Source organism: Lepidochelys olivacea, assembly GCF_965140295.1.
Source record: "Lepidochelys olivacea isolate rLepOli2 genome assembly, chromosome: 8".
NCBI lineage: Eukaryota > Metazoa > Chordata > Testudines > Cheloniidae > Lepidochelys > Lepidochelys olivacea.
Window position 1 is genome coordinate 24889390 of NC_140418.1, and position 25031 is coordinate 24914420.

The 25031-nt window shown below is 39.4% G+C and overlaps 1 protein-coding gene across 3 annotated transcripts in view; it reads left to right on the forward strand.

Annotated features, from left to right (window-relative positions):
- The first annotated feature begins 631 nt into the window (after positions 1 to 631).
- The window catches only part of GABRG2 (gamma-aminobutyric acid type A receptor subunit gamma2), a 101245-nt gene continuing 76845 nt past the window's right edge, over positions 632 to 25031 (forward strand). The window contains exon 1 of one of the 3 annotated variants that reach the window (XM_084636384.1): positions 632 to 1401. In XM_084636384.1, coding sequence (XP_084492510.1) covers positions 1304 to 1401 — 98 coding nt within the window. In that variant the 5' untranslated portion in view covers positions 632 to 1303. The remainder of the gene's footprint in view (positions 1402 to 25031) is intronic. The other 2 variants (XM_084636386.1, XM_084636385.1) reach the window with 2 other exon arrangements.

Genomic DNA, 25031 nt, shown 5'->3' on the forward strand with positions numbered 1-25031 from the left:
AGATCTAAGTATCTTAGCTGTTGGTAAGATCCAGAAGTTTTTGCTTCATGAGGAACATCTCAACTTGTTCTCTATTTAAGAAATTGAATTATCCTGATTTTTGTTCTTGTTGTGTATCCAATAAGGGCATCAAAACTTGTTCTCTATTTAGGCAGTGGAATCTGGAACCAAAACTTGGTAGGATCTGGCAGAATCTAGGTGCTAGATTGGGATTTTTATGGCATTCTTGCACTGGGATATGTTGTGGTCTCAATTTGTGTGTGTGGCAAAAAAGTATCTAGACTTATTGTCTCTTTGGCCAGTGGAATTTGGGAGGTTGGGGACACAAATTGGCAGGATCTAGCAAGGTCCAGCTTTTACACACACTCATTGTTCTTCACCCTATCCATTTAGCCTTTTTTTAGGGCATTTCCTGCATCTGTCTAGTCTGATTTTATTAGGGGGAGGGGAGATCAGATCCTTGCGAATTCTCCCTAATCCTATCACACACTAAACCACCTCATTCATAGCAACTCTACCCATGCTGCCTTCCCCATTTCCTGAGTTACTTAGCAACAACCATCCCTCCCTTCTTTCACTCCCCCCACCATCCATCCTTTCTATTTTTTACCCTTTCCAGTAATGATTTCTAGGCTGTTAAAAGCAATGAGGATGCTCTGCATCATAGGGGAAGCTTTTTCTTTCAACCTTCCTTTCTGTACTTGCCAGATCTTTCTTGCCTCCAGAATGAAAACCCGGGCTGCCTGCATATGTGTAATCAAAGGTTAAAAAGCACCTCGGCTGACACCACGCATGTGTTAATCTGTGCTGCAGCAGTGTGCATCATTTCCACTTTGACCTCAGAGTTAATCTGCATTCAGGCAGAAGCTCCATTGCTTTATTCTTCCCCCCCCCCCTTTTGCCCCCCCTCCTTTCCCTTTCTCCTGTGCTGATGGATTGTGTTGTCTGTGTACCGGTGTCTGTGTGAGTATGTGCTTGTGTATGAGTGTGCTTCTCCTTACCTTGCCTGCTTGTGTTGTGTATGTTCTCCCTCTCTCCCATCCTTTTCCTCCCAGTTATATTATTTCTCTAGATTTGGAAGCTGTCTAAACTGACTTTTTTATATTGTAGCTGCAAAAGGCTTGGGCAGGTCTAATTTCTGCCCCCTCTGAATATTAATTCCTGCAGCTGGGTGCAATGTATCATCCCACTGACGGGACCTCGTAGGGGGGGTGGGGTGGAAACCACCAACAAAATAAAAATAAAGAAGGAAAGGGACGGATCCATCTGCAACCAAGAGGAAAGGGGGGGGAGAAAAAGAGAGATGTGTCCTCCAAATCCAACAAGCCGGGGAAGCTCGAATCCTGCATTTTCGCTCAAAATGATGGTGTGGGCACTTATGCTTCTCTCCCTCATCCAGTGGTAAGATGTGCTTTTCTGCTTGTTTGCTGAGGGTTGTGTGTGTGTTTGTGTGTGTGTGTGTGTGGGGGGGGGGACGAAGATACTGTTTTCAAATGCACAGGGCTATTGTGTGAATGCTGAAGGTTTAGAGAGTAGCATTGACTCCATCGATCTCCTTTGCTGCTAGGATCTTGCTGTGTTTTATTGGCTTTACAATTCTTGCATCGAGAGGAATGGGGAGGCTAAGTGAAGGGTGGTACATGCCTGATTTTTCTGTGGAATTTGATGCCACGTTCAGGAAGCCTTTTCTCTTTGGTTTAAGGTTTGCTACAGTGCATGGAGTTATAATATAGCTGTGTTTTGTGGGCAGATTGTCACTGTATTCATCCTTGCTTCCTCCTAAGCAGTCACATCATGGCTGTGCTTGGGCTTGTATGTCTCCAAGACCCTGTATTTACATTTCTTCAGTACCAAGGTAACAAAACCAGTGCAAGAAATCAGGACCAAGGACAGAGATCCACTTTCATATGCAAATCTTGCTGGCTTGAGGAAGCCAGGACAGATCTGTATTTCTGTTATTGATGGTATTTGAAGCCGAGGCAGTCAGCAGTGGGATGTAGTATCAGGGTGTATGTTATCCATATAGTCACTCATGTTAGGCAAATGTTTACACTGGCATGATAACCGGTGTATTCCTCACACATAGATACTGACGTGTACAGTACAGAAGACCTATGCTTGCTGTGTGTGTCTGTTGCATACATAAATGGAAATAGAAAACAAATATCTTAGTAATAGAGGGAAAAAGAGGGAGTGTGTGTATAGAGAGGATATAAGGGGCGGGGGGTTCAGTATTGCTGCATTGCAAAGCATTATGCTGAACCAGGCATTCTTGTGAAAACTGTGGACTGCTCATTTAACAGGTTAGGTGACAAAGTATCATGGCATTACAAAGTATATTGCCATTCATGGGCCTGATAGAATATTCCCACAGTCACATAAGGGCTCCTTTCTTTCGTGTATTAATGCAGGTAGCATCCCTTCCCCTTTATATTTTAATAATATTGAAAAACAGATGGGCTCCCATTTCACATGTACTTTCTCTTTTTAACCCCCACCCCCCATGTACTGCCGTATTGAAAGCAGGCTATCATGATTTTAAATAGAAATCAGACTGAGCAGTTCCAATGGTTGGGTTTTTCTTTCTAGGCAGAAAAGCCATTGGTTTTCTCTGTGTAGGAAAACAAACAAACAAAAAATCTTTTTGTAAGACTGAGCTTCACACAATCCCAGATGGAAAGTAAAATAACTAGAAATAGAGCAAAGGTGTAATAGTGATGTGAAGCACCATAAGCCCACGAGGAAAAGCATTTTGTTTATTTGTAAGGATGTGTAATGTCTCTTTGATTTCTTAAGGAATGTTTTACTATTACCATGAATAAAGCAATGAAAATGAACCTTTACAGCATTTAAAATTAAGAAACACCCTGAATAAATGTTGAAGCCTTCTTTTTGAGGTGACCATGTCTCTGTTTATATCCTTCCATGTGTGTCTTTCTTCTTCTTTACTGGAAAATGTGCACAGTTTACATACACACAGGGTTCCAGACTATGTTATCTTTTGTCAAGTAAAATAAAACCAGAAAATTTGTTTTAACTCCCTTTTCCCCATTCCTTTGCTCTTGCTGGTGGATTTTCTGAATCCATATTCTCGGAGATGAATTTCCTAATGAACTTTTAAAAGAATAAATAAAACTCTTTGAGATGTGAATTCATGATTTAAAATTACATCTGAAGACCCATCAAAAAGTGCTGTGTTTTGCTAATAACCAGTTGATATTCAATAGTCCCTTCCCCTCCCTGATCTCATATTCTAGAGAGTAAATAACAGAGTCATCTTAACTTTGATATTTTATTACATTAGTATTTGAAAAATAAAGGTACTAATCACTTCATTAAACTCTGTCAGCATAAAAGAGTAACTTTAATTCTAAATAAAATTTAAGAAAGTTCTTTACTTCTATTGTGGAGACAATGTTCATATTAAAACATTAGTCTTGAAAGTACGTGGAGACATAGTCCTGAGTACCAGTTATTCATAATAAGATGTGTCTAAGTATTTGTATGACACTCTAGTGACATTAATAACTCATGGGACTTTTTTTTTGTCTGTCATTGCTTTATGTAGCTGTTGTTCTGAACCACTTGGAGATTATATCTCAGTTCAGCTAAGAATTTAAATAAGTCCTGAATGTAAAGCACATGACTTCAGTGGAAATGTAAAGTTAAATAAGTAAGTATTTGCAGGATCTGGCCCAAAATAATTAAGTACACAGAAAATATAGCTTAAAAAATTCTCAGGAGGGTATTTCTTACTATGAATGCAAATAGCTGCATAAAACAGCTTGTGTGAATTGAAATTTCACTTGTTGCACTTTGTGGGCATTTGAAAGTTTTAAGAGAGACTTTTAGAATAATAAAGTAAGTTAAAGTTATTGGATGAAATTCCACTCCCATTGACTTCAGTGGGACCAGGAGTTCATTCATTGTCTCAAAACAATTGTTATGTTACAACACTGGACTACTTTACCACTACAGTTTCACAACATCTATTAGTTTAGATTTTTTTTCTGCACTTCTACAAAGCACATTCTTATTACCCTACACACTAATGTGTTAAGATATGCTTGTATACAGTTTCATAACATTCATATCTGTATTTCATATTCAGCTTGTCCTCTCATGTACACCTGTTTCACAGGAGTGGAATGCCATTGACTTAAGTAGAGTTACTTTCACTACTGGAAAGTGAGACAAGAATCAGGCTCAGTGTTCATATTTCATATCAAATTTGTGCATTAAAATATTTGTTTTTGTAAATTTTTAAAAATGCCTATACTGGATGCCAAATAGAAATGCTATGGTCACCAAAATTAACTGACTGTAGCTCTAAAAAGTTAAATGGATTAACAAATGATGACATATTTGATGTTCCTACAATAATTACATATTTGTTCCAGAGAGACACCATAGTGATGAGCACAAACATTTAATTAAACTCCTTGCACATGGAACTACAAGCCAATGTATATCGAATTACTGCAGCTATTGTCTGTGAATAAGTTTGCTCACTAATTTAGACTCTATTTTGTTTGCATATTGTTCATGAGCAGCTTTTGAATTTTCACTATTCTTAGTTGTTGTAGAAATTGTTCATGTGAACAAATCTCAGAGTATTGGTCGTTTGTGAAATGCTGGACTTTGACTAGTCACTTCTTTTATTTGTGGTGTCAGATTGCTCGCCTCATTACATGGTAATATTTCTGCTCTGTATCTGGATGGTTAAAGCAGGAAAATAACAAATGCTTACTAGCAAATAATGAACAACAAATATTCATCATGCGTTGGTACAGAAATACTCTTGTTCACATGTGAATATGGATATTCATATGAACATGTTTCTCAAACATTAATATAAACCAAAACACATGAAATGTGAGTATATAGCAAGTAAAAATGGGTGTGACTATTGTGGAACTGAACAGTCATTCAGAAACTGAGTAAATATTGCTGAACTTTGGTTTTGCAGTATTCACAGAGCTGTTCTGATTATGTATTAGATTCTGATACTCTCACCAATACCAATGAGCACTTTATTAATTAAAGGTCCTACTGAAGTCAATGGGACCATTCATGGAGTAAGGTGCTACTCAGCAGGAGCAGGATATCCAGCTATGGCCCCATGACAAGGCACAGGATGAATCTTACTAACATAGAAAACTGCAGTGTAAGAAATTTCATGTTGTAAATGGCTACAGGAAAATTGAACTGATTTTTTTTTTGTTAAAAATGTAGCTTTTTAGTATTATAATTGTTTAGATTATTGTGAACTTAGGGTTCTGACTGTCCAGAGTTGGTACAGCACAGGGAGAGTAAGTGTGAGCTTCCCCATCCAACAAGTATTCTAGAGTTCGGGGACAGTGACACAGCATGCCTGAATTCAAGTGTTGTTTAGCTCTTCATGCCCATTCTTTCTTGGTCCTTCTGCTGAGGCTTCTGGCAAGGGTTGTAGTTTGCATCAATTATGGTGATAGTTTGTGATGGGGTTACCAGACGAATAGGAACAGCCTCTATTTATCAAACTTAGACCACCAAACAGCCTGACATGAGCTGGATTTGAAACATTAATAGGGAGGTGAAAGTCCCACCAGGATCCCATTATCATTAACTTCATATCTTAAAAGATTATAGATGGCCCATGGAAAGACTGTAGTCTCAAGTTGCAGTGGGAGAGGTTTAGATTGGATATTAGGAAAAACTTTTTCACTAAGAGGGTGGTGAAACACTGGAATGCGTTACCTAGGGAGGTGGTAGAATCTCCTTCCTTAGAGGTTTTTAAGGTCAGGCTTGACAAAGCCCTGGCTGGGATGATTTAACTGGGAATTGGTCCTGCTTTGAGCAGGGGGTTGGACTAGATGACCTACTGGGGTCCCTTCCAACCCTGATATTCTATGATTCTATGATTCTCCTGTTGGCAAGTGTATAAGGGATTTGAGAAACCAGATAAGCCCTTTTAGTAACTTCCACTTTAGCAACTACATTACTTGTCCATAACTTTCAAGCTAAATTGTTTTAGTGTACTCCAAATTACATTGGTGGAAATGTAAAGTGATGCCGGAAAGTCTTTCAGAGAGCCTTAATCTCTCAAACTCTGAGAGGGAAGAAGTGTTAATAAAAAAAGAAAAGTGTGATCTTTGATTTTTACACAGCAACAAACAGAATTTCCAGTATAGTAGAGTATAAACAAATCTACCCTTTTTATTGTTCTTATTAGGTGATGTTTCTTATATGGTTCATATTACATCTGTGAGCCACAGGCTCCACAACCTTCCAGCTTGTTTCTGGATTCATTTTTAGCTGTTGATTCTGGTGTAGAGGGATCTGTGTTACTTTGGTCCCTTTTCTGCTTATACTCCATCCCAGCAGTTAAGACATACAGAGATATTCTTCCACACAATTCTCAGACTTGCATTCAGTGGATAGAAGAGGGTTCTCAATGGAGTGGATAAAGGTAGGAATTCACATACTTCTGGGCATAGAAAGCTCATCCCAAGTGTGTGAGTCCCACAGCAATTAAATGTTAGACAAGCCCCCTCTTATGCCTCCGTGTCCAGCAAACAAGGGCTGGTGGCCTCCAGAGCTGATACAGCTTAAGCTAAAGATAGGGCTGTAACAAACTCATATCTTCTGCAGATTGGTCACAGAGGAGGACATGTAGCACATCAACTAGAGTACTGTATATGCACTCCTTGGGCTTTATTTCTTTGCTTTTGTTCCATATTGCTACCATGTCATATCTCTACCTATGTGCACAGGTATTATGGCGATAGACAGTGTATTGTGCTCTGTATTAAAGCAATAAGAGTTTGTATTTAACTGTCTAATTATTCCTTTAGTAAACATTATTTAACACATTAACTAGAGTCTACTGCAATCTGAATTTCTCTGCTCTCTCCCTGTAGTAAGAACCACTGTCTCACAACATAGAGAGTGATCATAGGTCTCTGGAGATGCCCCCAGAATTCTTACACAGCAGCTGCTCCAGACAGACCAACAGTCCATGGTCAAAAGTGAGAGTGGCAGTAGCGAGTGCCTGAGTAGCCATTCCTAGCAGGATGGACGATGAAGGAGTGTGGAGTTGCGATTTGAAAATAAATATATAAAATTGTTCACCTGGGCATTATTTAAGATCATTCAATTTTCATGTCAGGTAGACTAGACAGTGCAGCATATTTTATGGACATTTATTACATTACCAGTTCCTTTGAACACAGATAGTGGGAACTGATTGCTCAGTTCCCATTAATTTCTAACGAGAACTGGCCATCCTTATCCACTGGGTGACTGAAAATCTGCAATGGATACCATGGACCCAGTTCTCTCCTCACACTGGTGCTATATCCATTGAAGTCAGTGGGATATCACAGGTATAACAGAGGAGAATTTGGACAATATAGTATAATTTCTTTTAGCTAGAGATGTTTTCATAAATGGGAACATGGAAATAACATTAAGATACACTATAGATGGATGAAAATATGTAATCATAATACATTACATTGGACAAAGCATTTTCCTCAAGCTTTTTGTTTAACTTATACTTAAATCTTCCTTTCTTTCTTTCACTCGTAGAAAGTTCTCAGTTTCTAGGTCAGGGAAATGATTTGGCACATTCAGTCTGGACAGAAGGCCAGCCTAGTGCCTATCATCTACTTAAATTCCACTTTTGCTAACAAAGTAGGTCTTAAATGGGACTTAAGCAATGCATATGTCTTGTTTTGTCTCTGGAGATGAGAGAATTTCTCCACAAAAGTGCAGAACTTGCATTCTTTGAGTGAAAGTTGCAAATATGTATCTGAAGTGAGCTGTAGCTCACGAAAGCTTATGCTCAAATTTGTTAGTCTCTAAGGTGCCACAAGTCCTCCTTTTTGTGAATACAGACTAACACGGCTGCTACTCTGAAACCTGTGAAATATGGACTGTGAACAATATGTGATGTTAATAAAGAAAGATATTCAAACAGGTCCAGTCTTATCCCCAAAGAAATTAATAGGAAACCTCCCAGTGACTTTCCAGGGAACAGGATTTGTGCTCATGGGCTCAAATTCAGAAGTGATTTGTAAAGTAGTATAAAATTGCTCCCTTATACTTATTTATATTTCCTTAGATCTAATTACATCCACTTGCTGAGGGGAGGGGGGATATAAGAGTCTAAGTTCTTGTAATTTATATGCTGAAAACCCAGAAGAATGCACAAGAAGTTGTAAGATAAGATACTTCCAACAACACTCTGTAACTTGTTTTTCTTACTGTGCTTCTTTGTTCTGGCCCCTTGGCACATGAGTTACAGCATGTCAGATTCACTGCGACAAATTCAGATGTGATATAAGGTGTGAACTGGAGCAATAAATTACAAGTTGTGCATGTGAATCTAAATGTAACTAAGAACCTGTTCCAGCAAAGCACTGGAACTCAGGAAATTGGATTATATTCCTAGTTCTGCCACTGACCTGCTGGGTGCAATTGGGCCACTTTCCCCTCTCAGTACTTCAAGTTCCTCATATGTAAAATGGGGATAATGATACTGACCTCCTTTATAAAATTCTTTGAATATGACTATATAAGAGATAAATATTATTAATTGTTGTTTATTATTGTTGTTTATTATATTCTTAACTATAAGTCAATGAGACATAAAGTTAAGTGTATGCTTCCATGCTATAAGTGGATCAGTCCTTAGACACATTTAGAATCACACACACAATTTTAAAGTTAATGAAACAGATTTTGAAGTCAATGGGATTAATTACATGCTTAATGTTCAGCATGAGATTCCATTTTTTGCTGTATCATGACACAAGTAACAAACTAAATATAATGGAGTTTAAGTAAGTCCGGGGGGGGGGGGGTATGTCTAAATTGGGGGTAACACGTACATTGGTGGTGTCAGACGGTGTAAGTTACACCAATTTTAAAACCCTCTAAACTTAATTACTCATTTAGGTGAACTTCTGACTCCACTGAAGTGAATAGGAGCCTTGTCAGTAGGCCCAGGATTTCACCAATGATGTCCAAAAATAACTTGCCTCAGATTTATTGTTCAAATCAAAATACAGTTAGCCAGAAGCTGGAAGCTCTGTCTTCTTTGAAAATGAGAAAATAATATTGTTGACTTTTCAGAACACTATAGTAAGCAGTAAGATAATAAATCAGTAAGAAAAATCTTTTCCTTTGAGGGGAGAGTGATTAGCTAGCTATATAAAGCCTACCATGCTTTTGACCAATTCTGAAAATATAGAAATATAAATAATACAGGAAAAAAACATCATTTGGGGCCATTTTTAAAGATTTCTGCTCAAGGACACAAGCATGTTCTAACTGGTGGAGAAAGTAAACAAAGAAAACAGAGGTGGTGTTGGTAGGTTGTAAACCATTTGTCGCTAGAGCCTATAACTTGGGAGTGTGGTAAAAATAGAAGATGGATCATCATGTATCAGTGATCATTTATTTCTTTGTTTGTTTTTTTAGAAAGCATAAGAAGAGAGTATCTGGGCACCCTTGACTATCTTTTAAAAATGTACCAAATAAATAAACAGACTTGTCAATTTCTCAAGATCAAATCAAATAAGGCAGTGATAGGAGAAGCATAATAGAAATTAACCAACCTTACAAAAACATAGGTGATTATCACACTTACCTGAGGTTTTATAGGGGTTTCTGTTGGAATTGTTTCTGTTCTGTGATGTGTATTTTCAAAGAGATGGCAAAGGTGAATAGAACTTGAAATAGGAACCTTTTTATATCAAAATAAGTAAATTATATATATGAGTAAATAGCCAATGTTTGTATGCGCAAATTTGATATTTCCATATGTACATAGCCACTTAGGTGTTTTGAAGGCATATATACAGTGGCTATTGGGATATAAGTTAGGCATGTCCAAATGAAAGTACATGCCTAACTGTGAAAATCTGGCCTTTACCTAAGAAAAGTAAATATCACTTTTAAATAAGGCATTATAATCTGTTTTATATGTGGAAAATATGAAACTAAGGACTTTATTCATACACATGGAAGGGAGAAGAAACCCCTTAAGAAAGACAAAGAGAATTGGGAACATTTGAAATGAATATTAGAGGGGGAAGATACATTTTTTATGTTTACCTTAGGCCTGTTCGTATGAAATTGCTAACCTTGTATGAAGTTGTGATTTTTTTTTATTGGACCTCATCTTGGACTTCAGCACAAATCCTTGAGTTGAAAGGCTGGCAATTCACTGAGCCATTTATCATCTTAACCTTTATGAACTTTCCATGCTTTACAGAAGAAATATCTATGGTACTATAAACCTATGTAGAGAAACACATTTTAAAGGGTATCTCATGCTTACTCTAAATAACCCATCTGAAATAGTGCAGTGTTTCTTAGGAATAAGTAGAAACTCAGAACATGAATTTTTTCCTCAATAATGATTCAATGTTATATTTTTGTAATATAAATAGCATGTTCTGGTCATATAAGGCTTTTGTTAATCTGCATCAGGATATCTTCAGAAATAAACGGATGTCTGTGCACCCTGGCAGATTGAGGATTAACTACTAAATTGCATTTCCAGTTGACTGATTCTTTAGCAAAATGTTCCTTATAAAATCTTGCAAACAATGAGAGAGAGAGAGCATAATTAATGGAGGGTTATATATATAAGAACACCTCATTAAGAAGTAAACAACATTTTATAATAAACACTTACTGTTGTATTTTAGGGCCCTGATTCACTGTGCTACACACATCTGACAAGAGATGTGTCAAAGTAAGTGTGTAAGTCAAAGTAAACATAAGTTATTTCCATTTTTTGTACTTCTGTGGGTTCCCATCATGAAAAAAGAGGGGTAATTCATTTTCAGCAGCTCTTTAGAAAAAAAAAGGTGCTATCTTCCAAAAAGAAAGAAATGATAAAGGTCCAAATCCCTTCCTGTACATGGTAACTTGCAGAAGCAGTGCAACAAAAGGGAGGGGAAAAAAGGTATCTGGGTCTGGAGGAGATGTTGGTGCTGGTGGGATGCAATTGTTCATTCTCTTCTCACCTTCCTTTTCCTTTCCCTCCTTAGCTCTCACTCTCCCTTTGACACACTTATTACATCTCTCTATTAAATGTACTCATAGTTCTATCTCTCCACCTTGTTCTCTTTTGTCCCTCTCCAACTCTGACACAACCTGGTGTTCCCCTGTTCTACAAAAATGGTGAGAAGTAGTATGGCCACCAGCTGGTAGTCAGTAGCCACCTGCATATGATGGTGATGGTGTTGGAGGTGTACCACTTGTAGGCTCAGAACTTGCAGCAATGCCCAGTTGAATCTGATTCTATGTGCAGGGAAAGGCTAGTCTGAGTGGGGAGAGGTATCCTGAAGGGCAGGGTGGCAGCACTATTGTAGGACAACACTAGGGTTGTGGGGAAAAGGGGGGCTTAGGTGCATGTCACACCACGTTGACTGTCAAGGTCAACAGCACAGTTTACCAGTGGATCTTTCCAATGGCCACTGCTATTATTAATTATTATTATTTATTATTTATTTATAGAATGTGCTTTCCAAAGAGTTAAGAAGGATAGTCCCTGCTTTAAGGAGCTCACAATCTAAAGACTAACAAGTAGGCAGAGGTCAGGGGAACAGGAAATACAACAGATAGTGTATATACAAGTCAACTTGCAGACAGCAGTAGTGAGTTTTTAAGAGAGACTTAAATGTATACAAAGTAAGGGCTTTGCTGATAGGGTGACCAGATAGCAAGTGTGAAAAACTGGGATGCGGGTGAGGAGTAAGAGGAGCCCATATAAAAAAAGCTCCAAATATCGGGACTGTCCCTATATATATAAGTAGGGACATCTGGTCACCCTACTTGCGGATGAACCTGGGGAGACTGTGACGTGCATAGAAGGCTGCAAGGAAGAAGGAATGGAGGTTATTTGAGAAGGGAAGCATTATGCAGAGCTTTGTATTTGGTGACAAGAAGCCTACATTTTGATACTCTATTGAACAGGAAGCCAATGAATGGATTCGGGGGGGGGGGGGGGGGGAATTACATGATCAGACCTGTGGGCAAGGAACATGAGGTTAGCAACAGCATTTTGTATGGACTGAAGTGAGGAAATGTGTGTGTTTGTGAGGCGAGAGAGCAGGACATTACAGCAATCAAGGAGGATTATAACAATGCTTCAAATGAGAGATCTGCCTGTGGGGATGGAGACAAAAGGATGTATCTTGGAGATGTTCAGAAGGAAGAAGTGGCAGGTTTGGAAATGACCTGGATCTCTGGGACTATGGAGAGGGAGGAATCAAAAATAAAACCCTAAGTTGTGGGTCTGAGTGATGGAGAGGATGGTGATGTTTTAAGAGTGACAGAAAAGGAGGGAAGAAGAGAATATTTCGGACGAAAGATAACGCTTCTCCGCTGGGTTTATGAAAAACAGAACAAAACAATATTCTGTTTAAAAATCCAGACATGAACAGGTGAATACATGGCTACCATATTCATTTCTCTATGAACACCTGAACTGTGATTTTCATTCCCATTGACTGGGCATTGTGGACCAGAATCAGGGTGTTTTTTTGGGGGGGAGGTTACTTTTTTGTGGGGGATGGAACAGAAATCACTATTTTTTGGAGGGGATGTGGTTGTAGGAAGGAGGAAGGTTGTCAGTAGTCAATGTTTTGCAGTTCTGGAGGAAAAAAAACATAATAAGGCTTCCATTGGGTAGTGCCAAAAGTGACTACACTCAGCATGAAGGCCCCATTGTGCTTTGTGCTGGACAAACACAGACATGTGGTTCCTGCCTCAAAAAGTTTACAATGAACAGTACATTAACAAAGGGTTTTTTTTAATTTGCATTTCCCTTCTTTTTGAAGAAAAGGCTAAAATTCATGATTAAGCTCTGTAAGGATTTTAGGCATTACTTGTGGCTAAAATGCTTTAAACCCCACCTTAATAAATAAACCTTCCTTTGTAAATCCTTACTGCAGCACATGAGATTAAATCACTTTAAATCCTTAGGGACAAATATTCCTGCTCCACACAAATCAAGACTAAATAGGCTCTATGCAGGATATCAAAAAAGGGTTGATGGGGCAGGGGGAAATCCTCCTCACAACCTGGTGGTTTGGCACAGAGAAGCTGTTCAGACACAATAGGACATTCCAATCATAGAACCACCAAAGTGCCTCATTTCTCATCCAGGGACCATCTTTAGAGGAGAAGTCAGTGTTAAAGCCTGATCAATCAATTGCTGAAGTCCTTGGAAAGACTTCCACTGACTTAATGCCCGTTCATTTCTTGGTCTCCCTGATGAGACTGTCAATGTGTTTGTCAGTTAACGAAGAATATGGTATTTTGTTATTTTTAATAGGAAAGCTTATGTAGAACTAATTCAAGATTGGCTAGTAGTATCAGATGCTAACAACTCTTCATCACTACCTAGTCTAGATTTGAATCTCTGACCCTCCATGATTCAGGCGTGTGGTTGCCATTTGTGGTGCCCAAAATGGGGGCTCTCTGAGTTCTGTCATTAGCTGTATAACAGGGCCAGTCCCTCTGTGGCTGTCTTGGAAACCTGCCTTCTTCACGGTCACTGTGGATGATAGGTGAATATCTGTTCTGCATCTGAAGTGAATAAATAAAATTATGACTGTCTGACCTAGTATTAGGTTTGTATTCACCTCTTCAATAATGGAGTGAGATCATTAGGAGAGTCTCCTTCAGGGCTGTACTGTCATTAGGCCAAGAAGGGTAGTGTGAAGTCTTGGAAGCACTGCTTTCCACTCTACTTCTCGCTCCTTCCTTCCCTTGCCATGTTTCCCAGTAGGGAAAGACAGTTCAGCAGTGACTCAGATATCATATTAGGTACAACTACTGCAAGCTTTAAAGGGGAACATTCCAAATAGAACATTATTTGAAACAATATTTGAAAATGTAGAAAAACATCCAGAAATATTTATAACAAATTTAACTTGGTATTATATTATTGTTTAACAGTGCAATTAAAACCATGATTAATTGTGACTTTTTAAAATCTAGTTAATTTGTTTTGTGTTAATCACTTGAGTTAATTGTGATTTATTGAGGGTCCTACAGGCTTGTAGAAAGGTTTCTTAATATCAACCTTGATATCTCTATTACAAAGTGCTCTACAAGTAGGGAGGTCTACTAAATAGTATTTCTAAAGTTCAGTGAATAATTTTAAATGTGTCTGCTGTATAATTTGTTTGAAAAATATAGTTCAACTGACCAAATACACAGGAAGTGGCACTGCAGATCTGCACCACCCCGAGGGGAACACTTGTAATTTGGAGGCAGAATGAGCATCCTTGAGCTCCCTCATTGCCCTGGTTTATAGGAGGGAGCACAATCTGCTATACCGCTTTGAGCCATGCAGCTTTTTCTCAGCATGAGGATTCACTCTCAGAAAGGATGAAACCGTTGCTCTGCCTAATCTCAGCCACTACCACTCTCCTTTGGGAAAGTTGCTCTCAGTGCAGAGCATCCAAGTAGCAGATCTAAGCTTGATAAGTTTATGGAGGGGATGGTATGATGGGATAGCCTAATTTTGGGAATTAATTGATCTTTGACTATGAGCAGTAAATATGCCCAATGGCCTATAATGGGATGTTAGATGGGGTGGGATCTGAGTTACTACAGTGAATTCTTTTCTGGTTGTCTGGCTGGTGAGTCTTGCCCACATGCTCAGGGTTTAGCTGATCACCATATTTGGGGTCAGGAAGGAATTTTCCTCCAGGGCACATTGGCAGAGGCCCTGGGGGTTTTCACCTTTCTCTGCAGTGTGGGGCACGGGTCACTTGCTGGAGGATTCTCTGCACCTTGAAGTCTTTAAACCATGATTTGAGGACTTCAGTAGTTCAGACATAGGTTAGGGGGTTGTAACAGGAGTGGGTGAGTGAGATTCTGTGGCCTGCATTGTGCAGGAAGTCACACTAGGCGATCATAATGGTCCCTTCTGACCACAAAGTCTATGATTCTATTATTCTGATGATCTTGAGCTCCCCACTTGCAGGCTGACCCTTATGCATACCAGGCAAGGGAAAGGGATGGAAAGATGGCTCCTTCCTTGTATAGCCTTTCAAACTATTTGCAGAATAAGGTGCTACTTTGTCGGAATACAGGTGGGGAGAATTGGGCCCTGAGTAATCATATCTGCATTTATGTAAAGTGCACTGATGGTCCTCATCGAGATGTCATAAAGGGCTTACTGCCCACACAGTCATTGTGAGATTAGTGACTGACATCCTTTTCTCTTAGGTCATCATCGATACAAAGCAACCAAGTACATCAGAGATCCATGATAAGCACAACACAGGCAATGTTATTAGAGTAAACAAGAAACAAGTGTCTACACATGCATATATTTGTAAAGCACATTTTCCTACTCATCAACACAAAGCCAGTTAAATACCATTTGTCGTCTTAAAGTATCACACATCATCATTGTGATCAGGACTAAACTCCACATCCGCCTCTGCACATTCTGTTTCCTTAAACATGAGTGCAAACAAGGCCATTCCGTATATGATATAAATTGGTTTATAGGCACACATGAGTTACTACATACTGTGTATTCAAAATGTTGTGAAATCAAATGTATTTTAAAAAAGAATTCAAATAGCTCAGCCTTAGTTCATTTGGACTTTTGTGAATGAGTTAACATCATGATGACTTAATAAGCGCATCATGATGCACCAAACAGCCTTCTCTCTTCATTCAGATCCCTCCTCAAAACATCCTTCTTGAGAGAAGTATTTTAATCAAAATCCTCCCATGAGCTGAAAGGAACAAGAAATGAGACAAAAATAAACAAACAAGCCCTCTCTGCACTGCTTTTTAAATCATACCTCAGGATCCTTTCTCATCTGGAGCTTGCTTGAGCTTTTAGGCTCAGGCTTCAGTTTGAGATGTCATGTAGGAGCAACACCCAAGGAGGAGCACTGGGATGGAATTGTGATTCATACTTACAGACAATTATTCCTGTGCTCTGAAGTAAGTTACTACTTCCCTTTTAAAGGTGCTTCCCTCCTTGTATATGGCCAGCTTCACTGTCCAGTGTATAAGGAGGCTATAGTCTTGGTTCCATCCCGACCAGTTCACTTTCCCATGGAGGGAGTGCTGGGTGTGCAGCCCCTGCTCTCTTCCCCTTGCACCCAAGCCACAATGGGAACACACAAATGCAACCATGTAAGGAGATGAGGAGACCTTGTCTCCTCTGACTGCTATGTGATCTTTGTGTAGGGCTAGCCCCTGGGTCCTATGTTTGCATTCTACTATCATTCCAGTTTGGACTGTGTTACCTGGTTCAGTCAACTATCATGATAGCACCCAAGAAATATAAATAATCCTCAGTTTATAAGACTTTTTTAAAGAACATTGCTTTACACAGAATATGCAGAAAGTCTTTTTTCCTTCTATGGAAAACTGTTTTTTGTTAACCTGCCAATAACTGAACCTCTTACCACATACCTCACAGGGTTCTTAGGTGTCAGGAGAGGGGGTGGAGTGGGGGGTGGGGCCTCAGGGCAGACTGGGGATGGAGCACCCCAGGGGAAAAGAAAACCTCAGCACCTATGTATTTGGCTAAACAACTTGGGTAACTGATCCATTGTGAAATCAGCAGGACAAGGAAGATTTTTCCTTCTCAACTGTCCTTCCAATAATTTATAATAATTATCACAGTGCTTGTCATCCACAGATCACAATGTGTTATAAAACAGCAAATAAATGGAAGAGCCAGGATAAGCACACAGGTCTCCTGAGTCCCATTTCAATAACCTATACTCTGGTCAATATTGCCAGCCCGTGAGGCATGGAAGATGAGAATGTATGAAATTCACACACATAAGGCATTTACATTTTAATATTTAGATTACTTTTTTAGTTTTACTCATTTTAAACATCACATTTATAGCCCCAAAATGAGATTCTAAACATGAAAGAATGTTTGATTAGAGTCTATGCAACAAGTAGTGATTATCCTAGGAAGAGTCATAGGCCAGGGCTTGGAATGAGGCATGTTTGAGTATGTCTACGCTGCAATAAAAAACCCATGCCACTGAGTGTCCCAGCCTGCGTTAATTGATAAGGGCTCATCGGACTTGGGCTATAGGGCTAAAAATTCCAATGTAGACATTTGGGCTTGGGCTGGAGCCTGGGCTTTGAGATCCCCATGGCCTGGTCAGATTTCCAAGCCTGGGCTCCAGCCCGAGCCCAAATGTGTGCACTGAAACTTTTAGCCTTGCTGGATCCCCCTATGATTGGGGGTCCACTGGGAAATTGTTCAAAGGCGATAGGTAGTTTGTATTAGAAAAAGGATTTTATCTAATATGGAAATATAAAGCCTGAGGTTTCGTCATTATATTTATTTTCTGGGTAACTTGTATATGCTTGCTTTCCCTTACTAGTTCATAGTTGAATCTGTGATTTTTCTATTAAATTTATTTTTACCCCAAGCAGGTCTCTTTTGTGCAAACTGTGTGGAGTTAGGGGACAGAGTAAGCTAGTATTTGGGTGACTGGTTTCATGACTTTGGTGATGATGAACCAGAGGAGAAAAATCCAAGTGTCTGGTAGGGAAGAACTCAGGAAGGATGGATTTGGGGAGACTCAGGACCAGAAGGGCTGTTTGTGTCACCCTGCAAGGAATAACTAGGTTGGTGGAAGCCAGGATGATACCTTGTGCTTGTGGACAGGCTAGGGGTGTCAGGGATCTGAGCCACAGAAACACAGTATTAATGCACCCCAAGGTTACAGGGCAGGTGGTGACAGAACCCATTCCTGATCTGGATGATCCTCAAAATGTCACACCATGAAAGCTCAGCAATGGGAACTATGACAGTCAGGCTGAAGGTATCTTCAATTTGGCACACAGAATTAGGGGCATTCAAAATTAAACACCACTTCTGAAAATGTTGAGCTCAAAAACTGGAAATACCCATTTGAGGATCATAATTTTCTTAGGGTCATGACTGTATGCTTAGGAATAGGCAAACAATTTGGAATAAAGTAAGAATTTAGAGTGAAAAGGTTACCAACACTTATTTCTCCTCTTGTTCATTTCCTTACATACATACATTCCATACACTATCTCTATTTGGTTGTTGGGTTTAGTGTGCGGGTGAAGGGTGATAGTGGTGGCCTGTGATATCCAGGAGCTCAGACTAGATGATCTAGTGGCCCTGTCTGGCTTTAAACTCTATGAGTCTATTCTTCCTTTTTCTGGCCAAATGGGAATCAAATCTGGTGACATATTGCTCTTGTGTTTTTGCCGCTTAGATAAGCACATTAGAAAAACAAGACAAAAAAGAAAAACTGAGGAAGGTGGGTAGCTTATATAATTTCCAGGAAATAGAATATGAGAAAACTTTCTTATAAAATATTCAGCTCAGTTTGAATACCTATGATAAGTTGAAATAATCATCTGATATTGTGGGTGCTTGTATGAATCACTTGTTCACTTTTACAAATCCATCAGATTCTGTAAAGGTACAACTGTTTTTGCAGCTCACTGAATATTTAAACCTCTCCTTGTAGATACTCCATTCCCTACATGCTGTAAACATTTCTGACCTGCTAGCATAGCTTTTATTGAAGCAGCTCTGTCAGAGAGTCCTGCATTGCAAGATAATTCAACGTTGACTACATCTATAAGTTCATCGTGACAGAACTGGAGATTAAAAGCCCTTTATTTATCACAGTCCTCAGCATCAACTCCCTCAACCAGTGCACCTCAGCTTTCTGCTGCTGATGCCTCTTTTGGGTGGGATGCTGCATTTCATGCTATGTTCCCATTTAACCTTTGACCTCTCTGCTGAGATTGCCAACAGTGGTGTCCATTCCCAGTAATGTGGTGACAACTGAGGAACTGGCCAGAAGTCACCAGCACATTTCACTATCAGTCATTACTTTCAGTCACTACCAGTCTGGACTAGAGTTGAACCAATGGCATAGATATGAAAGGCACCAAAGCCCAGTGCAATCCTTTGAGCCATTCGTCTCTTTATGTCTCCTTTCCATCTCAATGAATACACAACAAACCACAGCTTACAATAAAATGCAATATGTATTGACACAACACTTTTCACATGTGTTCCCAAGGGGATTAATAAAAAGTAATCCCAGGAACTATTATAAAAAGCAAACAAAACTGAATTCTGCATTTTGAACCTCATTTGAATCCACATATGTGGAGCATAGCTGGTTAAATCCCAGCTACTGAGGGACTTACATTTATCATGTGGTTAAGAAGAAGTTGCTTATCTGAAAGAATGTCTTGGGGGTGGACACAGAATGACTGAAAGATAAACCAGTCCTTTGTGAGTAACAGCTTTATAGTGACTAATAAAGTCTTGAATGTCATGCAATATTTTAGCAGGAGTCACTGAAGAGATTTAACAGTGGTGTTGGGCTAGAGATCGCTGATTAGTGCCAGTGAGGCTGAATGACTGTCAAAAGACATGTAGAACCCAAAGCATGATCTATCTTTATAGTTGTGAGTTGACAGACATTGCCATATTCAGGAGAAAACCATAGGGATACTCACTGTAACCAAGCAAAGCTGTCTTAATCATGACCCTTGCATATTTGAAATCCAGGACCCATCTCTGAAGAGGCTTCCAGGCTCCTTCCTTGATTTAAGCGTCTTCTGCTAGAAATACCCCTCTGGGTTCCTCTAACTCTCTTTAGTTTCAGGAAGATTATTCAGTGATTTTTGTGGGTTTGAGCCCCATTTCATTGTAAATAATGTTGCTGTTCTCAGACTGGAAATAAGGTATACATTTTTAACAGAGAGTAATTAACCACTGGAACAATTTACTATGGGTGGTGGTGGATTCTCCATCACTGATCATTTTTAAATCAAGATAGGGTTTAAAAGGAAAAAAAAGATATTCTCAAGGAATTATTTAGGGGAAGTTCTATGGCCTGTGTTATACAGGACTTCAGGCTAGATGATCACAATGGCACCTTCTGGTCTTAGAATCTATGTATCTATTATTAAATTGTGAGTCTTGCAATATTTGTTGTTGTTTTCTATTTAAAGCTCCTGTGTCTCAAGCCATAGGATGACATAAATCATGAGTCATAAGTGAGTTTATAATCTTCATGGTAATGAAAAGCTATAATCTTCATGATAGAGAAGAGCTTGAAAATGTGTGCCTCAAAAGCTTGAAAACTGGAAGGTAAATTAAAAAAAAAAAACACCAAATATATTTTGGAAGTCTCATGCATTTTAAGTCAATCTTATGAGTTTTTGAGGGCACACTTTATAATTTTTGAACACCTCAGGTTATCAATACTGTCTTAATCCAGAAGAGTCACATTATTTACTAGTTCAGTGATTTGACGAAAAGCTCTTTCTGTCTTTTAACATTAGGAGATAAATCATATTTAGGAGCCAAATAAAATCCATATCTAACAGAACAACCCCAGTTATATGTGTAACTCTGAAGTTTAATTTCTTACTCTTGAACGTGACTTTCTTAAAAGTCTGAATGTATTAATTCAGATGAGGACAAGCAATATCAAGGAAATACAGTGTGGCTGCTTAAAGATCCCTGCAGACTATGGTAAAATTGCAATGTTAAATGTAATAAATCTTGTAGTAGTCAACAAAATTAAATCAAGGATTGCTTCATATGCTATAATCATATAAATGTTTAAATGAAGTGAAACAGTTTGAGGCTTGTTGTGAATATCCATATCTGAAGAAAGAGCAATGACAGGACCAGCTAACAGCTGGTGAACACAATTAGACAGACAAGATATATAGACAGACAAATAAGACAGAAATTCCCCAATTGTTTGTTTCCCTTAGCATTTTCTTCTGACAATTGTTCATAGTTCTTTGCATTGAATTACAATTGGGGGAACTCTACTAATTTATCTTTTGTCTGTTTCAACAGCATTTACTACTGTTAGACATCTTGAGTTTCAATCTGATTATTTAATTATAAATCTGCAAAGTTCAATAATATTTTTGTTGGATATTGAAATGATTTGAATGGTTCAGACTATGACACGTTGCTCACTGGGTGTCATATCCCTGGAAAATATACCATTGAGAACAGTTGTACTTTGGCAGAGATGTTGAACTATATGCACCATCTTTTCCCTCTTAAATTTTTATGATTTTAGGATTTTATGAACCAATTTGCTCATCACCCTTTTATCTTGGTAGCAGCAGTAAAGGAACAGACATTAACTTCTTTCCCAATAATCAGTTGTTAGATTTAAAAGATTTGTGAGAACATTTTTCTTCCGCCGAGACAGTAATGGCTTGTTTGTTTTTAAGTTCATATCCTGCTTTTCTGAGAAGAAACAATGCGGGTGTCATATGAATGTGTGTTACCTTGGGAATTAGCTAGTTGCTTCTGGAAAGATTAATCGATTTCTATGCTAGCATGACTGATTGAAGTATGTAACTGTGTTGGTTAAAAATTCATGGAATAAAGGAACGACAGTGTTTGTTGTGTGTAATGTAATGTGTTGTAATTGCAGGATGTCACATGCTTATGTGGTGAATGTGATCACAGACCAAACAATAATAAAAAAGCCATTCACAGATTCATAGTTATTCTTCTAAAGGGGGGAGAATTAGAAAAAATACATATACTGTGTTTTGGGGGATCTGATTTTTATTTCAAGAGAATTATACCACGGTAAAACTGGAGTACTCGAGTTGTAAATCAGATCAGCCACTTCAATATACCCTTCCATGTTGCTGCCTAAATAGGTCTCATTTGCAGACAGACTATGATACCTTTACTGACAATCATTAGTACCTAAATGCTATATAGGTTTACCAGCAAACTCTTCTTATATGGACACAGCTTGTACCAGGAGGAAAAAGCTATGCTGGTGAAAGCACTTTTTTTGCAGGTTTAACTGCTTCTACCTTGTGGCTTTTGTCAGAATAAAAATGCTGTAAAAAAATCACACCCAAGACTAACATTACTACACCTTCAAAAGTTTTGACCATTGGCCTGTCTGTATTCTGCAAGTAGTTCCATTGATTTCGATGGAGCTACGTACTGAGTTAGCCCTTTGGGACAGGGATCATCTTTGTGTTACATGACTGTATAGTTCCAAACGACAACTGGGTTGGAGCCTCAAGACAGGACTGTAGAAATAGTGTTGGTAATAATAATAAAGAATTAGGGTAGTGCAGGAAACATTGTCCCGTGGTTAAAGCACTAGCCTAAGACTTAAAGATTGTGGGGGACTCAATGGGGCAGTGGTGACTATCTATGTACCTAAGATAGAAAGATAGAATTTTTGACCCATGATTTTATGTAAACATATATTTCATTTTAATTGAGTTAGATTTACATAGAATATGATCTGCAATCAACCAGAAATGATACAAATGTGGCTATATCTCCAGAGATACTGTAAACTCTTGCAAATACTCCAGTCTCCACAGTGTCTCATGCCTTACTGTATCTGCAATGGGAACTTGGAAAATGTCCTTCCCTCTGAATGAGCACATTATCATTATGAATAATGTATGAAAGACAGATTGGGATAATTTTTTTTAACGTATCAGAGAATGAGTTTAGCTTGACTGTGTTTACTTGCATTCATTAAGTTAAACAGTATTATGAAGGAAGACAGCAATCCTTCAGTGTGAGAGAGAAAACAGCAGTGCTTTTAGTGGAAGATTTACTATATGTGTGAGTAGATTAACTGCCTGCTTCAGGTTCTATGGCTTTTATGGCCAGTTTGGTATAAAAGATTAGATTGTGAACAAACAACAGCCACCACCAACCAAACAAAATATATTCTAGTAGATTTGAACTAATTAGTCGGTGACTGTCCAGGACTGAATCTGTTTTTTTCTTCAGGCACAACATGACCACTCAGATTTCTGTTTGCAAAAAGTAATGCATGTAGCTGACAGTTTCCTCAAGGGGAGATCAACTCCTGTTTGAAGTTTATTTTAATGGAAAACTTTGACATGGCCAAAGAATCAAGGGACAGATCTACAGCTGATCTAAATCATTATATCTCAGCTGAAGACAGGCAGGAGTGGAGTGCAGAGACCTCCTCCCCACCCCCACTCCTCTCTCAGGGGCCACAGGGACATGCTGGCAGATTTCAGGAGCAGTGCATGGCCGGGGCAGGCAGGGAGCCTGCCTTAGCCCCACTGTGCCACTGGATTTTTAGTGGCCAGAGATTACAGTTGACTGTCAGAGGCTCCAGAATGGACTACTTGTTCACTATATACTAGTTGGTGATTCCTGGTCTAGATAATACTTAGTCCTGCCATGAGTGCAGGGGACTGGACTAGATGACCTCTCGAGTTCTCTTCCAGTTCTATGATTGTGTGTGTGGAAGTTATGCAGATTTACACCAGCTGAGTATCTGGCCCCAGGTCTGAATGTTGAGGCTATGTGTGGGCCATTACAGCTAGAGAAAAGTGAGTGGCGTTCCATTCTACCTCCTGAAACACCAACCAACTTGTTTGCTAAATGCCAGATTGTGAACCTTTTACTCCCATCAGTTAAGAGTTGCTTGCATAACTTCAGTGGGATTACCTGCGTGATTAATTGATCACCAGTAGAAGTATGTGGTTAACAATCTGTCCCTAGATTTAGATTCCAAAACTACTATTGTTGATCATGATAATATAGAAATCAGAGAGTGCAGCTTGATTTTCACATGCTAGGTGTAGCTGGCCAAAAAATTGTATGTCTGATTCATCTCTCAATTACACTAATTTGTCTCTGATTTGGATAATTTTGACTTGATTAGAGTTACTCCAAATAAACTTCAAACAGGAGTTGATCTCCCCTTGAGGAAACTGCCAGCTACATACATTACTCTTTGCAAACAGAAACCTGAATGGTCATGGGTTAAGTGAGGGCTAGCAAAGAGGCAATCAAAAAGTGTAAAGTGTAATGATGGGCATTGTATAAGAAACTAAATAAATCATGATAGTATAGGAATAGATAATTAGGCCTGTTATGTTGAATTGTGAACCAAACAAACTCAACTACAAAATCTCTAAGGGAGAATATATTTAAGACACTGAAATGTCATTTTTGAGGTCACTTCTCGTACTTTAACCTCATTTATGGTAGTGGGGAAATATCTATTGATTTCATTAGGAGCGGGAGCAGATACACAATGAAGATGTGCATTTCCATTCCTCATATTTAAAGAGTAGCATATGAGCACACTGGCCATGTCTGTTAGTAGTGGGTTGCACTATGGGTGTCTCCCTAGACAGCCCAGAGAAGAGGAGGAGGAAAGTATCCTCTCCCAAGAGCTGTGGAGCTGCTCTGCACAGGCTGCATCAGCCCACTGACTAAATGAAGTAACTCCCCATAGCACCAACACAATTGCACCATGGGAGCAGGATACTTGGAAGGGATGATCCTTTAACCCTGCTATCCTCCACTCTTATGCACTGAGGAAGAGAACATGTCAATGGAATTGGGCTTTGTTCTAGTTAAAGGCTGCAAACCTCATCTGGTTGCACAAGAGAACCATCTATACCATCAAAAGGCTTCATAACTAGGAATATAGAGACTACATTTGCCCTCCCGAGAATAGTGATCACCAGATCACTGTGAACAGTTGGTATTGCAATAAATATAGAGGACTGGATCCTCAGCTGGTATTACAAGCAGGATGCGTAGGCGCAGGAACTAGGGGTGCAGGGAGTGCTGCAGCACCCCCACGTTTTATGCGGGGTTGCTAGCCCCGTACCCAGGCCTCCACTCCCCAGACTGCGGCTTGGGTCCCAGCCGCCGGCCCTGCTCCCCAGCTGCTGGTCTGTGCCTGGGGCCCTGCTCCTGGGACTCTGCTCCTAGCCCTGCACCTGGGCTTGGGTCCCAGCTGACGGACCTGCTTCCCAGCCACTGGCTGCACACCCAGGGCTCCAAGCCCATGGTCCTACTCCCAGGGCTCTGTTCCGGCTGCTGGCCCCGCAGCTGCGGCTCTGCTGCTGGCTCTGTACATGGGGTTCTGGCTGCATGGCTCCACTTCTGACCCCATGTCCATCCCCAGACTTTGCCCCAGTACCCCTGTCTGGCC